The sequence below is a fragment of the Synchiropus splendidus genome, chromosome 7, assembly GCF_027744825.2.
Source record: "Synchiropus splendidus isolate RoL2022-P1 chromosome 7, RoL_Sspl_1.0, whole genome shotgun sequence".
NCBI lineage: Eukaryota > Metazoa > Chordata > Actinopteri > Syngnathiformes > Callionymidae > Synchiropus > Synchiropus splendidus.
The window spans coordinates 9,365,358-9,381,978 of NC_071340.1; the positions used below are offsets into that span (position 1 = coordinate 9,365,358).

Consider the following 16,621-nt stretch of genomic DNA (forward strand, 5'->3'; position numbering starts at 1 on the left):
ATGAGGCTGTCCTTTTTTTTTTTTTTAAAGACAGCCTTTTTGACAGAAACGGTTGTCCAGAGTTCAGACCACTGTACTTGTCTTGGCTCAATGGCTGAGGAGCAAGGTAGAGGTGGCTGGCTCCACATTTTAATGGTACACCACAGGAGATTGTGGTTCAGCTGTTGTTTAGTTTCCTCGAGAATTTGAGGGAAAGCTAGACGCATACAGGAAATGGAGCCTCTAAGTTGCTGCTAAGCATGAATGTAAGTCCCTGTCGGCCCTTTTTGACCTTGCCTGTTCAGTATAAATGGTATAGCATTGTTGCACAAGGCAGTGCAGCGTTTTATACTAGTGAGCCAAAGAGAATGCTTCACCGCTGCATCTATTAATTTAACTGTATAACAGGGTCAGAATTAAGTGTTAAAGTACAGTTACGTAACATCATAGCATTCCATTGCAACAACTTCCTGACCTTGTCAGTATTGAATATTACTGCTCTCTCTTTTTTTGCTGTCAGAAAGTGTGCATTGTACAGTAAAAGCTTACAAGTAGGTCCCTTTTTCAAGGCATGTAGTGGAAGAAAGACTTAGAAGTGAGTTTAAGTGGATGCTACAAATCATGGTTGAACATGTTTTATATTATAAAGTAATCTCCTGCTTTTGTGACAGAGTGACTGTCTTAAACTAGGTTTGCCCAAACTTCTCCTGCATGAGTTTTGTCGACTGTGATGCACAAGCTCTTCTGAGGAGATGAGCGGAGAAGAGATTTTCCAGAAGTCCAGTGTCTCTTTTCCGAGCAGCACAAAGTGACTGCTGACAGTGTGTTTGTTGTACTTCTCAGGAAGTGACTTCGCTTAACTCACTCGGTTATTTTTTATTTACATGTTTACATGCAGGCTATTTAAATATGGATTCCAAAGTAAATGTGAGGAAAGTTGTTGCAGATGTAGCGCATGATTTGTTAAACGTTGTGTCTGTACTTTTTGTCCCAGCAGATAAACAATGATCCCCATCACCGAACTGCGGTACTTTGTGGACACACAGCCAGCTTACCGAATCCTGAAACCATGGTGGGACGTGTTCACAGACTACATCTCCATCGTCATGCTGATGATCTCCGTGTTTGGGGGGACGCTGCAGGTCACCCAGGACAAGATGATCTGCTTGCCCTGCAAGTGGGTGGTCAATCAGACCTGCAAGAAGAACTTCAACTCCACCTTATCCGCATCCCTGTTCTGGGAGCCGCGGGGAATCCAGTATTATCTGGATCGCCACCAGTACAACTATGTGGATGCAGTCTGTTATGAAACAAGATTGCACTGGTTTGCCAAGTACTTCCCCTACCTAGTTCTACTCCACACACTTATATTCCTGGCCTGCAGCAACTTTTGGTTCAAATTCCCTCGGACTAGTTCGAAACTGGAACATTTTGTCTCCATCTTGTTGAAATGCTTCGACTCCCCGTGGACGACCCGAGCGCTGTCAGAAACGGTGCACTGTAATGAAGGTGCCTCCAATGTACTGATTGTTCTGGTGTGTACATCTCACTTTTGGGGGTGCCTTTCTGTGGGGGTCACTCTCAGGCTGAAATTGGGCACCTATTGGCAGGCCACAAAACTGGATACTGAGGGCCGCAAATGTCCCATGGGCCACAAGTTTGAAGCCCCTGGTTTAGATGGGTAGGATGCAATACACGAAGGCATACAGACCCGACTCAGTGGATGCTACAAATAGGTAGAGACGGCTGACTTACTCAGTCGACCCCTGATGGGAAATGCCAAACTAAAGAAGTAGAAGATGAATTTGTCGATAGAAAAGAATGCTTTTGAGTCAAATAAATGGTACCATGGTTAATGATAGTATTTCAACAAAAATATGTTACTATATATGATTTTCGCATCGCCACACAACTTATTTTGCAGCAACAGTACAAACTTCTAAAGAACACATTCATGGTGCAAGGGCCCAAAAACAATGCCTGCAACAGCTAAGCCGCAGGTCTATTTTAAGTTCCCTTTCGATGGCTGAGCTGCTTATGATATCTCTTGGGTCATGTAACCGCAATCTTATTTCTCAATCAGACGCAAAATGAGTGGGAAAATAGGAACATCGATCCACTTTCTGGAAAGCGCTTCAATTTTTTGCCCAGCTCTTTCTTTAAGCTTAACAATATCACGTTGTCTCTGTATTAATTTTATTCTGTGGATCAATTACTGAAGATTTAACTTCATCAAAGTCACACATTACTTTATGCTTACATAAAAAAAACATTCTTCAAATCCTAATGTATAATATTAGAAGGGATAATTCATTCATTAATTTTTTGTGAACTTTCATCCACCTTCTTATTCATGAGATTTTGAAACCAAAATATCTATACTGCAATAGTGAATCCAAAGTAAACAAGATTGTCAATCAGAAACATCTCCAAGTTCAACCACACATGCAGTATCGGTCTTTGCTCACCAGTGATTTTTGGCTGAAGTTGTCAGGGTGAAGAAGTCGCTGCAGCTGCAGGTACGTTTTTTGCAATTTCTGAGTGTTCAGTGTGAAGTTTCGTTCACTGGAAAAAGGCATACAAATAGAAGGTAAGCCAGTGTGTGTCTTCAAGGTGACACTTTAACATTACAGAGATTATCAGACAGCAATAAATGAAGAGAAAAGGAAATAACACAATAAGGCCCTCTGACAGAACAACCTAGTTACATGTTTGCATGGCAGATAAAACAATAAGCAAAGTGAGGATTTGCAATGTTGGAACCATGATCCAGTATTGATGCTGCACTGCATGTTGCAAATGACCTGCTTATAGAATCACAAATACAGAAACTACCAAGAACTTGTATGCATCACAAACAAGCAAATAATAACAATATTCAATGGCCATTTAATCTTGTTGAACTCAGATTGTGAGAGAATTTCCCCCATGATGCGCTCAGACCACCTTCAGTCTAATGAGAATTCCAACAGCAGGAGTAAAAATGTTGAACTCCCAAACACGAGGGGCGATTAACTTCATTAATAGAAGGGTATATTAATACTGTTCCTGAACCATAAACTACTTTGAAGACACATGCAACAGCTACATTCATTTATGTACATGTTACATGCATTATTATGACTATTGAGTAACTTTGACAATTTGGATTGTAAAGGTGTCACAGAAAAACAAGATGATAAAATGATAAAACATAACTGTGTCTGCTCTGCAGGTGTGGAACTGTAGCATATTTGCCTTTCATTCTATGTTGATTTCTGACAGGTACTGGCCACTGCAGGAAAATAATACGGATGGCGTGAGGTTTAAATCCAAAACAAGCAGTTACCTTTGAATCATCACATGGAAAAGCTGAAAGTTCACATACACATTTCGAGTTTGAAAGGTGGATAAACCCTTACCAATCCATGATCTTGAAGTAATTCAAGTGTTCATCGGGGGGTTGGACAACTTTACAGGAAAGACAGAAGAACGCAGGAGTTCTGTCCCGAGGATGATGACAATTCCAGCAGTTCATGTCAACGCGCCCCGTGCAAAGATCCCTCACAGAAACGAGACGACGACTAAAAGCTACACCGCGTTTCTCCTTATTATGACAAGTGTCCTTCAGTGGTCCATTTGAAAAACTACTGACAGGACAGGTAACAGTCTGAAACCCGGATTGACACGTCCGTCGCCAGGCAGATCTGGATGAGTAGACGAGTCGTAAAACGTTCATCATCTCAAGAGGAAGAATCAAAAGTTTCAAATTGTTTCTTGCATAAAACCGGCTGCTCCCAGCAACATGCACATCCTCCAGCTCCGAACAGGAAGTGCGCGCTCACTATCCTCTGCCGTTAACGCCCCCTTTGGTTCGGAGGGGAAACTGACGCGACGCTGGTGGGGAAAACAACAGCTAGCAGGCGAACTGTTAGCATTTTACTATTTTAAAAAGGCACTGGATTCATATAACAAACTACCGAATGTAGTAAGTTGAACATTTTCATTTCAGTCTTTTCGAGTCGAAAGGTTTGGTATATAGTGCGATAAAGTAGCAGCTGGCATGAAGAGCCGGGTTAGCTTGAAGCTAAACAACGGCGTAGCTAGCTAAGCTCGTTAATGTTGCTGTGTTGACTACGAACGGACACGACTCTTGGTGTGTGTAAATGCTAACAGATGTGTGAATGTCATTTCGCAATTGTGAAACGAGCAGTGTCGACATCTTGCTGAGACGCTTTGTCAGCGATCATGCTTGATGCCAAATACAGTTTATTGTTAATAATAATAAACTGATGGACACCAGGTCATGATGAATATCTGTTTCAAAATGTCCTAACTTATCTGAAACCACCCGCTATTGTTCGTCCTGTCCAAATGAAAATGAATTATTAACCAGCCCTTGTTATTTCTGATGACCTGTGCAGGAAAACGGCTCGAACCAGTTTCCCCCAGGTCCCCTTTTCCTTAACAGTTCGTGAAACTCATGGCACCGAGATTGGAGCTGCTCCTAGAAGACTCATGGACACACAAAGAGTGGCTTGTTCTCCACCAGCAGCATCCGACACTGGAGTTCAGATAACATCCTCGAACCGGTCAGTTATGTCATTCTCTTGAGCTGATTGTTTCTGAGACAAAAGCCAGACAGTCTTTATGGGGTCGCTGTCTCATGTAAAAAAAAAAATGTTCTGAAGTTGAGCCAGTCTAAATAGGCTTGTTTGGCCGCAGACCAGACAGGCGTCTTCTTGACTCCTTGTCTCCACAGTTTCCTAACTCAGTACAAGCTGAGATGAATGCCAGCGCCACGCTTCTGCTGTGTAAATGTGGCTGTGTCGGTGCGAGTGGGAGGTGGCTGTACAAAAGGTGATTGGTGTATTCCAGAGAGAGACAACTGGATGGAGACAGTGTCTGTAAGGTAAACAGGATCTTCTCCTGCAGACTGGGGGTGGTGCCTCTCAAGGCCCCAACAGACAATACTTGGAGTATTAGTGAAGGAAATGGCTATGAATAGGGAGCAAGGGGCAAGGTGGCTTCTTTTGGCAGTCGTGTTGCATTGGTTAAAGAAGCCAAAACGGAACATCATCTTTAGAAAAATGACCTCTTGAGCTAACACTTGTGGGTGTGTCGAATACATGCAAGTCTGGAACTTCAATCTAGGTGGTCCATCTTTCTCTAATGTGCTGCATGCTGGTAAAACGTGGATAGTCCTACATCCTATTGTGTGGAGTTATGGATTTTATCTCAACTATCAGTTGTGAGTATAAATATTTCAAAACTTTCAAATCTTTGCTAATTTATCATTCTATTTGTTCCAAATATGCATCATGATTGGGTGGATGTATGACACAGTTGTCAGACTGGATGCCAAAAGGGCTGTGTGGTGTGGTTGCAGGTTTTCAGTCCGACTGGTCTGGTGCACGCAGTTCAACCTATCAGGTGTCAGTTGATTTGGTTGGAACGAAAACCTGCAACCACACTTTCCTTTTTGAATCCAGTTTGACCCCCCTTGTGTATAACATATTATTTACAAGCAACACCTCTGTTCACTTTCAACACAATATCTGAACTGCATGTTGTTCCTTTTGTAACTAGTTTTAATGAGCAAAAAAAAATGTCACTGACTGTCTTGGAATGCTTCCTGAATCAGGTCACAATAGTGTGACACATTGTTTTTGTTGAGAAATTTTTACCGAAAGATTTTACCAGGCTTGTTTCTTCAGCTAGATAATTTGCTTACTCTGCACAATCTCCAATGGTGGGTCATTGTCTGCATGTACGTCTTAACTCTTCCTTTTTATTTGGCATCTTCATTTATGTGTTAAAGTTAATAGCTGAAGAGCCCTGTGCTGTTACTGCTGCCGTAATTGCTGCTTGGATCTTGCTGCACTGTGTCTAGGCTAAAATTGGTATCAGTTAAAATGTTACCAGCGTTGTTTACCAGTTGTTATCACTTGGCAAATTATGGATTATGGAAATTCTTTTTTTTTTTTCTTTAATACATTTGAATTACAGAGACTTTGTTGCTCTAGCCATTGTTTATTTGCTAGAACTTTAAGTCTTGCTTGTATTGCAGTGTTTAGTTTTTGCAAAATCAGATCGCAAATGCTACCATGTAGTACAATATGATTTATCAAATGACATATTAGTCAAGTAATTTATCAGCGTCTCACCTTGCTGTCCATTGGTATCATTGTCCGGTCAGAGTGCCCCGACTAGCTGCAAATGATCATACATATTTAAAAGAAGCTTTGTGATGTCTGTAAGAAAATGATGTCATACAGGTGCATTTATGAGGCTGTCCTTTTTTTTTTTTTTAAAGACAGCCTTTTTGACAGAAACGGTTGTCCAGAGTTCAGACCACTGTACTTGTCTTGGCTCAATGGCTGAGGAGCAAGGTAGAGGTGGCTGGCTCCACATTTTAATGGTACACCACAGGAGATTGTGGTTCAGCTGTTGTTTAGTTTCCTCGAGAATTTGAGGGAAAGCTAGACGCATACAGGAAATGGAGCCTCTAAGTTGCTGCTAAGCATGAATGTAAGTCCCTGTCGGCCCTTTTTGACCTTGCCTGTTCAGTATAAATGGTATAGCATTGTTGCACAAGGCAGTGCAGCGTTTTATACTAGTGAGCCAAAGAGAATGCTTCACCGCTGCATCTATTAATTTAACTGTATAACAGGGTCAGAATTAAGTGTTAAAGTACAGTTACGTAACATCATAGCATTCCATTGCAACAACTTCCTGACCTTGTCAGTATTGAATATTACTGCTCTCTCTTTTTTTGCTGTCAGAAAGTGTGCATTGTACAGTAAAAGCTTACAAGTAGGTCCCTTTTTCAAGGCATGTAGTGGAAGAAAGACTTAGAAGTGAGTTTAAGTGGATGCTACAAATCATGGTTGAACATGTTTTATATTATAAAGTAATCTCCTGCTTTTGTGACAGAGTGACTGTCTTAAACTAGGTTTGCCCAAACTTCTCCTGCATGAGTTTTGTCGACTGTGATGCACAAGCTCTTCTGAGGAGATGAGCGGAGAAGAGATTTTCCAGAAGTCCAGTGTCTCTTTTCCGAGCAGCACAAAGTGACTGCTGACAGTGTGTTTGTTGTACTTCTCAGGAAGTGACTTCGCTTAACTCACTCGGTTATTTTTTATTTACATGTTTACATGCAGGCTATTTAAATATGGATTCCAAAGTAAATGTGAGGAAAGTTGTTGCAGATGTAGCGCATGATTTGTTAAACGTTGTGTCTGTACTTTTTGTCCCAGCAGATAAACAATGATCCCCATCACCGAACTGCGGTACTTTGTGGACACACAGCCAGCTTACCGAATCCTGAAACCATGGTGGGACGTGTTCACAGACTACATCTCCATCGTCATGCTGATGATCTCCGTGTTTGGGGGGACGCTGCAGGTCACCCAGGACAAGATGATCTGCTTGCCCTGCAAGTGGGTGGTCAATCAGACCTGCAAGAAGAACTTCAACTCCACCTTATCCGCATCCCTGTTCTGGGAGCCGCGGGGAATCCAGTATTATCTGGATCGCCACCAGTACAACTATGTGGATGCAGTCTGTTATGAAACAAGATTGCACTGGTTTGCCAAGTACTTCCCCTACCTAGTTCTACTCCACACACTTATATTCCTGGCCTGCAGCAACTTTTGGTTCAAATTCCCTCGGACTAGTTCGAAACTGGAACATTTTGTCTCCATCTTGTTGAAATGCTTCGACTCCCCGTGGACGACCCGAGCGCTGTCAGAAACGGTGGTCGAAGAGAGCGATCCAAAGCCGATGAAAATGAACGGCTCGATGGACCACAAAGAGTCTGTTATCAGCGAGGACGTGGAGGCGAGTGTTCCCATGCTCCACAGGACAAAGAGCCGCTTGGAGCAGGGCATCGTGGATCGAACAGAAACAGGAGTTTTGGATAAAAAGGAGGGGGAACAGGCGAAAGCTCTGTTTGAAAAAGTGAAAAAGTTCCGCATCCATGTGGAAGAAGGAGACATTGTGTACAAATTGTATATACGGCAGACTATTATCAAAGTCATAAAGTTCATTTTGATCATCTGCTACACCGGCTATTATGTCAATGACATAAAATTCAGTGTCGACTGCTCGGTCAACATCGAGAGCCTGACGGGCTACAGTGTTTACCGTTGTGCTCATCCACTTGCGACCCTTTTTAAAATCTTGGCATGTTTCTACATTAGCTTAGTGGTTGTGTACGGTTTGATCTGCATGTACACCCTCTGCTGGATGCTCCGGCGCTCGCTCAAGAAGTATTCCTTCGAGTCCATACGGGAGGAGAGCAGCTACAGTGACATACCGGACGTTAAGAACGACTTTGCCTTCATGTTGCACATGATCGATCAGTATGACCCCCTCTACTCCAAGCGCTTCGCTGTGTTCCTGTCGGAGGTCAGCGAAAATAAGTTGAGACAACTTAACCTCAATAATGAGTGGACGCTTGACAAGCTCCGACAGAGGATCACCAAGAACTCTCAGGACAAACTGGAGCTGCACCTTTACACGCTCAGCGGAATTCCAGACACCGTGTTCGACTTGACGGAGTTAGAGGTGCTAAAGCTAGAGCTCATTCCAGATGTGACGATCCCCCCGACTATCGCACAGCTGTCAAACCTGAGAGAGATGTGGCTGTACCACACGCCTGCCAAAATAGAAGCTCCGGCATTAGCGTTTCTGCGGGAGAATTTGAAGTCTCTGCACATCAGGTTCACCGACATCAAAGAGATTCCTCTGTGGATTTATAGTCTAAAAAACCTCAGTCAGCTCCATTTGACTGGGAATCTCAGCGCTGATAACAACCGTTACATTGTAATCGATGGGCTGCGAGAGCTTAAGCGGCTCAAAGTCCTTCGTCTAAAGAGCAATCTGACCAAGCTGCCTCAGGTTGTGACTGACGTGGGCCTGCACCTTCAAAAGCTCTCCATTAACAATGAAGGCACAAAGCTCATAGTGCTCAACAGCCTGAAGAAGATGGTGAACCTCACTGAACTCGAGCTCATTTGCTGCGATCTGGAGCGCATCCCTCACTCTATTTTCAGCTTGCACAATTTGCAGGAGATCGATCTCAAGGACAACAACCTGCAGACCATTGAGGAGATCATATGTTTCCAGCACCTTCACAGGCTAGTCTGCCTCAAACTCTGGTACAACCAAATAGCCTACATCCCCATCCAGATCGGCACGCTGGTCAACCTGGAGAAACTCTACCTGAACAGGAACAAGATTGAGAAGATTCCCAGCCAGTTGTTTCTTTGCAAAAAGCTTCGCTTCCTGGATCTGAGTCACAACAACCTGACCGACATCCCAGCCGACATCGGCTTTCTCGAGAATCTCCAGTACCTGGCGGTGACGGCCAACAGAGTGAGTATCCAGCAGCGAGGCTTAATGTTGCTCATGGAAGGGTTTATAGTCAAGGCTGTGTTACTCTTAGTTCAGTCCCCGCTCTGATGTTCTGTGGTAGATTTAGGAAAATATGTTTACAGCACGTTGATGATAATACGTTCTCTATGGCTGGAGAAGTATTGATTCATCTATCTGTATTGATTTTTCTGTGATAGTGATTCATAAAATGGCTGCATACATCTATACTTGCGTTAGATCTCTGAAGTCCACTTTCACTTGACATAGTTCCTCGGTGCTGATAGTCTTCGCAGAGTCTAATCTTGATGGAATACTTTTGACTTTCATTTGGCACAGTGTGCGCCAAAAGAAGACCATGCTAGTGAGTCCTGACAGTTGTAGATGTGTCGGTGAAACTGACCTCAAATTGTTGGCAAGTCGTACCAGGAACTGGGTTTATTGTGTTTTGTGTGCAGCAGATGGGCAGGATAGTCCTGAATTTATTAGGTGCCATCGCAACTCTTTCCCTGGTAAATATGCTACTAAGTATTATTGAAGTCGGTCCACTTCCCTTTTATTCAGAAGATTATTTCATAATATCAACAGAGACGATTGAAAGTCAGATCTTCATTTGCTCATTTAAAAATTTGTGTGGTTGCTCAATGGTTTTTAATCCCACTGATCATTTTGTTGTGAGTTTTTCTTTGCTCATTTGAATCATCAGCTGTTAGTCCCAAACTGCAAATGTTTCACTTGCACTCACAAACCTCTTTATATCATCTACCTGCAGATTGAAAGTCTGCCAAATGAGTTGTTCCAGTGCAAGAAGCTCCGCACTTTGAACTTGGGGAACAATTGCCTGCAGACCCTTCCGTCTCGCTTCGGTGAACTGACTGCTCTGAAGCAGCTGGAGCTGAGAGGGAACCATCTGGAGTGTCTACCGGTGGAGCTGGGCGAGTGCAGGCAGCTCAAGAGAACCGGTCTGATCGTGGAGGAGGACCTCTTCAACACGCTGCCCTCCGAGGTGAAGGAACAGTTGTGGAAGGTGGACAAAGAGCCGGTGTGAACAAAACAGAGTTCGGACGCGAGCGAACCTTCGTCCGTCGGTCAGGAAGTGGCACCAACGCAGTCACGCAGTCACTTGTGAGGTTGGGTGTAAAGAGACCGGCGTAAGCCAAATCTTTCCAGCTGCTTTTGGTTCGTCTTGTCCTGAACAGTTGAGTTGATTTTCTTAAAGCAGATAACTTTCAAACACAGAAGTGATTCTTTCGAACAATCACCACACAGTGCCATCGCCATAAGTAGGTTGTGTTCACGTTCCCTTCTGCTGCTCTGCGGTGATGTTCATGAGTAAACAGAACTCTGACTTGGAGGAAATCGATGTTTGAAAACCAATTTGACCTGAATTGTTGTAGGGAAGAGGGAATCCAATCGGGTCGGATTGTTCACATCGCCCTCTGTTCATTTGTAATTTACTGGGCTTCTGGACTTGGTTTGAAATAGATTCAGTTCAATAACTGATGGAAATTTTACTGAAAGGGTTCAGCGCGGATTCTTGTGAATGAATCCGTTACAATGATTGTAACAGAAACCGTTGCTTTTATCTTATGTGGTCATGGATAAGGAGATTTATACGCAGAAAAACAAGTTCATCCTGTGTGAGAAGGCTTTGCACTTGTAGATACAAAACTGCCTTTGGTCCAGGTTCCCTACGTATTTATGCTGACTTGCTATTTTGGTGAAATTTAACTGTTTAGTTCTGATCAGTCTCTTAAAATTCAGATGATGCACAGAGAGACTTTTTGTCAAGTTTGAGAACCACAGTGATGCTGATGAGTCGGCACTTTGTCTGCAGCATCTAATTTCTCCGGCACCATCGAGCACTGCACGTTTAAACATTGTAGATAATGAAGTCATCAGTCAGCATAATCTATATTTAATCATTGTGAATTCATGTTTGTTTTACGTCGTAGTCCAACCTCCGCTGATGACAGTCAAGTTTCCTCTGTATTTGAAGCCTGCAAATGAAGGCATGATCACATGTAAATCGTAAGACTGTGCTTTATTCAAATCCTTTTTGGTGGTCACGGTGAATTTAGAAAAACATACGCTGCATTGTTTGGTCATTAATGGAAAGAAGGATCCAAACTTACTACCCTCTCCATCCCCTGCCAAGGCTCCATTTGAACATGTTGTGCCATAACAACCACCGTTTGCTTGAACTGTTTACAGTTAGTCATACACAGCGCCTTGTCGCGGAGAAATGTGACATCACAGTTAGGGGTTGTTCAGTAACCCTCTGTATGTGTCGCATGATGGCTGTGTCTCTGTTATCACGCCTCTGTTCTCCACACAGAACTATAACAACTGATGCGTCCTTATATTAGCTGACTTGGCAACACCGGAGCATGAGTTTAAAAGTATTTTCTCTGACTGTCAAACTTACGGCTTGTGGACCACATCCAGACCAAGAAATGCTTGAACATGAGGCCCCGGAATACACTGCAGTAGTTGACAATCCTTTTTACAAGCCAGAGGTCTAAAAAGGACGAGCGCTCCTTTTTAGCACACAGTCAGTTGGGACTGACTGTTCTCCCTTTTGCTCCAGCGATGAGTGCATTTTGCATCTCTAAATTGAAGTAGTCATTATTTAATTATGAATGTAAATAGAGTGTTTGCAAATTAAAATTGATGAAATTTATGTCTGCAATATATTACAATCACCATGGCAAACCAGGGAATGTGCATATACTTTTTCTTTGTATGTTAATAATAAATATATTTTATTACCTTCATATTTTGTTGGCGTTTACCTGCACATGTTTTTCTTTTAACATTCCAATTTCAGTCAGACTGTGTTGTTCATCACCACTTTTTTTTTTTTTACCATGTAGGACTTTCATACTACATCAAAACAACATTCTTAATTCTTATAAAATACGTTGTTGTTCTGTCTTGCCTAGTGATATTTGTCAAAGAAGCATTGCGTTCTAAAACTTTTGTTCCAAAGTGATACTGATTTTCTTTTGACACAGAAGCCTGTGCCACCATTTCTGTGTGGATGACAATAACAATTGCCAAAATTACAGCGTGATCATATTCAGTTGAAACTGAATCGCTAGTTGCTGGAAGAAAACAAGTTGAGAAGAACAATAATTGAGACACAGCTTGTTGCGGCCTTGCAGATGGACTGAAAGAGTGGAGTTAAAGGCTCTTTGCACTGGAATGTCCTAGTACTTATTGCTTCATTCACAGATCAGAGGTCAGTAGTAGAGAGATGCTGTAGTGAAGCTCACAACAATCGTGTTTGCTAGCTTTATCACATTTCCAATTTTGTACAACAGCAGCTTCACCCAACTTTGATATTTATATTTATTCATTAACTCATTAGATTGTGCCCCAAGGTTGCTCATACAGCAACAAGTTTCAATCCCTAATGGATGCAGGAGTAGTTGATATTTATTGAGCATATTTACTTTGCACCAGAAATCTGAAGATCGAAATCTTCAAATGCAAATATACTGAACAACTATGAACAAGTAATCAATATTAACAGCAATAAACTGGAATGAGCTTCATTCATATACGTGTTGAAAAGGCGCTTCACGTTGAACTTCAGTAGCATAAAAAGTGGAGGTATGTCATACTGCAGTTATCATATTTAAGAGTTTGAGGTTGTCAGAGTGCCTCAGTTTTGAATGCAGGTTAAAAAAAAAAAAACACACATTACGACTCATAAATAACCAGTTTTCTGTGTTGATATGAGAAATAAAGAAAGCGTGATGCAGATTTCCATCTACACAAGTAAAGTAGAATCCGCCTGTACAGACAACTACAACACTCAAGCAATCTCCGAGCACTGTGAGTGATGTCAGCTGGTTTTGGGCGACACAGGGTTTTCATGTTTTGCCTTCTGTCTCTTATTGGAACAATGACCATGTATAGACACATTTCTCTTCATGTTGTGTTCTTCTGTCATTGGCCTTCGCCAAGTGAGAACCACGGGCTCCGACAACAAATCCGTCTCCTTCGACCGTCCTCATGCATGTCCACCTCATCCACGTCTGTAATCTTCTCTTTAGCCAAATGTAGATTTTGTCCACAACGCAGCATGAACATGACTTCTATGGGAGTGGCTGCAATATTGTTCAAGAAATTCCATTATGTTGTTAATTATTTGAGTTGATTTATTACTTTTTTGATGCATCTTTTTAACAATAAAAGCTGACAAAAGTCACTCTGCAATCTGGATGTTTCATTCTGCAACTGACATTTTCTGATCATGATATATCACAGTGTCGAACAAGGAAACAAGGTTGAGCTCCTTCCTATGTCTGGCACCAAAGATGCAAGCTTCAATATCTGCCAGTTATGCTCAATACAGCTTTCAAAATAGCACATGCACAATGTTTAACAGGGTAAGTTGAAGTAGATGTTTTTTAAATGTAATTATTATTATTGAATTATTTTTTTAAATCAAATTATAATATGTTTACATGGTGAACCTAAAATCAATATGTTCTCAGTTTTCATAATGAATATATTAGCCATAGCAAGTATTAACAAGCAGAGTCTGTACTTAAATGTCACTTGAACTTTTTTGATAAAATGTAATTGTGATCTATTCACAATAGCGACTAATGTTGTGATTATGGAAGCCCCACTTCATGACACTATAAATACTTGGAGAAAAAAAACAGGGGTGGAGGGAATTACATGTAGGTTAGAAATAATAATAATAATAATAATTATTATTATTATTATTATTATTATTATTATTATTATAAATAGTATGTTGAAACATTTGAAACTGGATTTGGCGCCACGAGACGCGGAACCTTCAGTCTGGACACGGGTTTCACGACGGACAGTTTTGTGTGACGCACGAATGCTTGAGCACCTTGTTTGAAATGGTAAACTTCGCTCCTCACCTCCTGAACTACGTTACTCCAAACCAATGTATTCGCTGTCACTTTTGTAATAAAGTGTGTTGTAAAATATAGTTCTATGTTGGCCGGTGCGCTACGGTTCCTCGCTCCGTGTTCGTGTGCATCATCCGTGTGTTGCTTTGTATCTCAGCCAGGTTCTGACGCTTCTCTGTCTCGTCCTCCAGGCTGTCACGCTTCACACAGATCTAGGAGAAATCAAGATTGAATTGTTTTGTGAACGGACCCCAAAGTCGTCGGAGGTATGTTAACTACAACAATAAAACCGTGCTCATATCAATGTTGACGTTTTGCTCCGGACGTCGTGAGGAAATGGCACATTTCTTTGTGAACGTGATCCTTATTATTGCGGCTTATTCCCTCGACGGGAGCGTGAGCGAGTGCGGTCAGTCCCAGCTGTCAATCCATCACAGGACTCACTGACTGATATCCACTCTTACACCCGCGTCTACTGGCATTTCAGTCACTCTGTAACTCGATGTGTCTGGAAAGAAAACTTGCCCAACTCCAGACACAGTTTCCTCCAACTGGAGTCCATCTTCTTACTTCACTTACTAATGAAGAGCATCACTTTTTTTTCTCTTTTATATATATCATTCATTCATTAATACAGACAATGTAAATATGTGGATAAAGGGATCATATTTCTGTTTTGTTTCACTACAATGGCTGACCCTACTGTAGTGTGAAATGTCAAGATTGTTTCATTTTTTTGTATTCAAAGAATGATTTTGTTCTGGTTTTATGTTGTGTTTCATACAAATATACTGCATTATGCTTCACAGAACTTCCTTGCCTTGTGTGCCAGTGGCTTTTACAATGGTTGCATCTTTCACCGCAATATTAAAGGCTTCATGGTTCAAACTGGAGATCCCACAGGTTGGTGGCTTTGTCTTTCCTCTTTAAAAAACACTTGGGATGGTGAAGCGCTTTGGTGTGTGCAGGCTTTCTTTCTGAGTAAGGACGAATAAGGGGGGTTTCTTGCTTAAAAATGGAGCACAAAATTAGGCTGGATATTTTTTTTTCAATCCTTCTTATTGGGAATATTGAATTATCTGATTTATTGCTGAAAGAATTGATAAATCAGTCCAAACATGTATGCTTTGTTTTTATTTGTCTATAGTATTTCATTTGGATATACTCAATTGTTCCTACAGTATAATACATTCAGCAAATACAGTCATTCTTCCATTTTGCTTCATAATTTAAATCAACAATTTTAAAACACAGACCTCATTTGTTTTTCATTTTTCTCCTTCCAGGCACAGGAAAAGGAGGAACCAGCATGTGGGGTCGAAAATTCGAGGATGAGTTCAATGAACACTTGAAAGTGAGCTTGTCATCGGTGATATCATTTCCAACTGCCTCTCATTGTTTTTGACTGTCGCCTTCTGTCGGCTTGTTTTATAGCACAACGTGAGAGGTATTGTCTCGATGGCAAACAACGGGCCGAACACAAACGCCTCGCAGTTTTTCTTCACGTACGCCAAACAGCCTCACCTTGACATGAAGTACACGGTCTTTGGAAAGTACGTGACTGTGTGCCTGCCATGATGCCAGATGCGTGTCAGAACAGTGTCCCTTCAAATCACACCCTTTTTTTCTTGCTTTGCAGGATCATCGATGGCTTTGAAACACTGGACGAACTGGAGAAACTGCCGGTTAACGAAAAGACATTCCGACCATTAACTGAAACCAGGATCAAAGACGTCACCATTCATGCAAACCCTTTTGCCGGCTAGAAAACAAGGAGAGCCAAAAAACGTATATTATGGCTTAACTAATGGAATGATCACAATTTTAATAGAAAAAAATGTACCAGGTATCATTCACAATCTTTGTCTTGGAGAACCATGTAAATAAATGCCTTTTTTTTTAACAAATATTTTGTCATTTGTGTCATAATTTCCTGCACCAGACGGACAAATAAAAGTTGCAAAAGGTGTCTATCAGTCAACTGGTTGTTTTGAATGTTTGATTTTTCTTTTTGTTGTGACAGGTAAGACATATTGTGCAATTAAATGTTCCTTTTAAAATGTGTTTTTGTTAAAAAAAAAAAAGTTGTATGAATGGAAATAAGGTGAATAAGGCGCATATAAGCAATAACAAAACTAGAGTAACAGATGTTTATGTTACCTGTCATGTCTTTCAGTTATAGTTCAATGTTATTTATTTCGAATTAATTTTGAATTCGAAATAAATACAATTCGAAAACTAATTCAATTTTGATTCATTTGATTTATATCTTATTAATCAGCAAGAATGTAACGACAACTTTGCGCTTTGGTTGAATGGAAATAACTGATGGGATGATATGTTGAACTCTCGATGGGTCTGTTAAACTACTATCAGTTAAC

At 41.4% G+C, this 16,621-nt stretch overlaps 2 protein-coding genes across 4 annotated transcripts; both read left to right on the forward strand.

Moving 5' to 3' along the window:
• Positions 1-1,668: 1,668 nt before the first annotated feature.
• lrrc8ab (leucine rich repeat containing 8 VRAC subunit Ab) lies at positions 1,669-13,541 on the forward strand. 3 transcript variants are annotated; one of them, XM_053869859.1, is made up of 4 exons: positions 1,669-3,946; positions 4,383-4,550; positions 7,218-9,339; positions 10,109-13,541. In XM_053869859.1, exons 3-4 carry the CDS (start codon positions 7,228-7,230, stop codon positions 10,382-10,384), a joined length of 2,388 nt encoding a protein of 795 aa, XP_053725834.1. In that variant the 5' UTR covers positions 1,669-3,946; positions 4,383-4,550; positions 7,218-7,227; the 3' UTR covers positions 10,385-13,541. The 3 variants fall into 3 exon arrangements, with proteins under 3 accessions (XP_053725834.1, XP_053725833.1, XP_053725835.1); XM_053869858.1 differs by having other exon boundaries at positions 7,221-9,339; XM_053869860.1 differs by lacking the exons at positions 1,669-3,946; positions 4,383-4,550 and adding an exon at positions 4,584-6,489 and having other exon boundaries at positions 7,221-9,339.
• Positions 13,542-14,179: 638 nt separating this feature from the next.
• On the forward strand, positions 14,180-16,126 carry ppil3 (peptidylprolyl isomerase (cyclophilin)-like 3). The gene is made up of 6 exons (XM_053869862.1): positions 14,180-14,231; positions 14,432-14,506; positions 15,050-15,143; positions 15,527-15,594; positions 15,675-15,793; positions 15,880-16,126. Exons 1-6 carry the CDS (start codon positions 14,229-14,231, stop codon positions 16,004-16,006), a joined length of 486 nt encoding a protein of 161 aa, XP_053725837.1. The 5' UTR covers positions 14,180-14,228; the 3' UTR covers positions 16,007-16,126.
• The last annotated feature ends 495 nt before the right edge of the window (positions 16,127-16,621 follow it).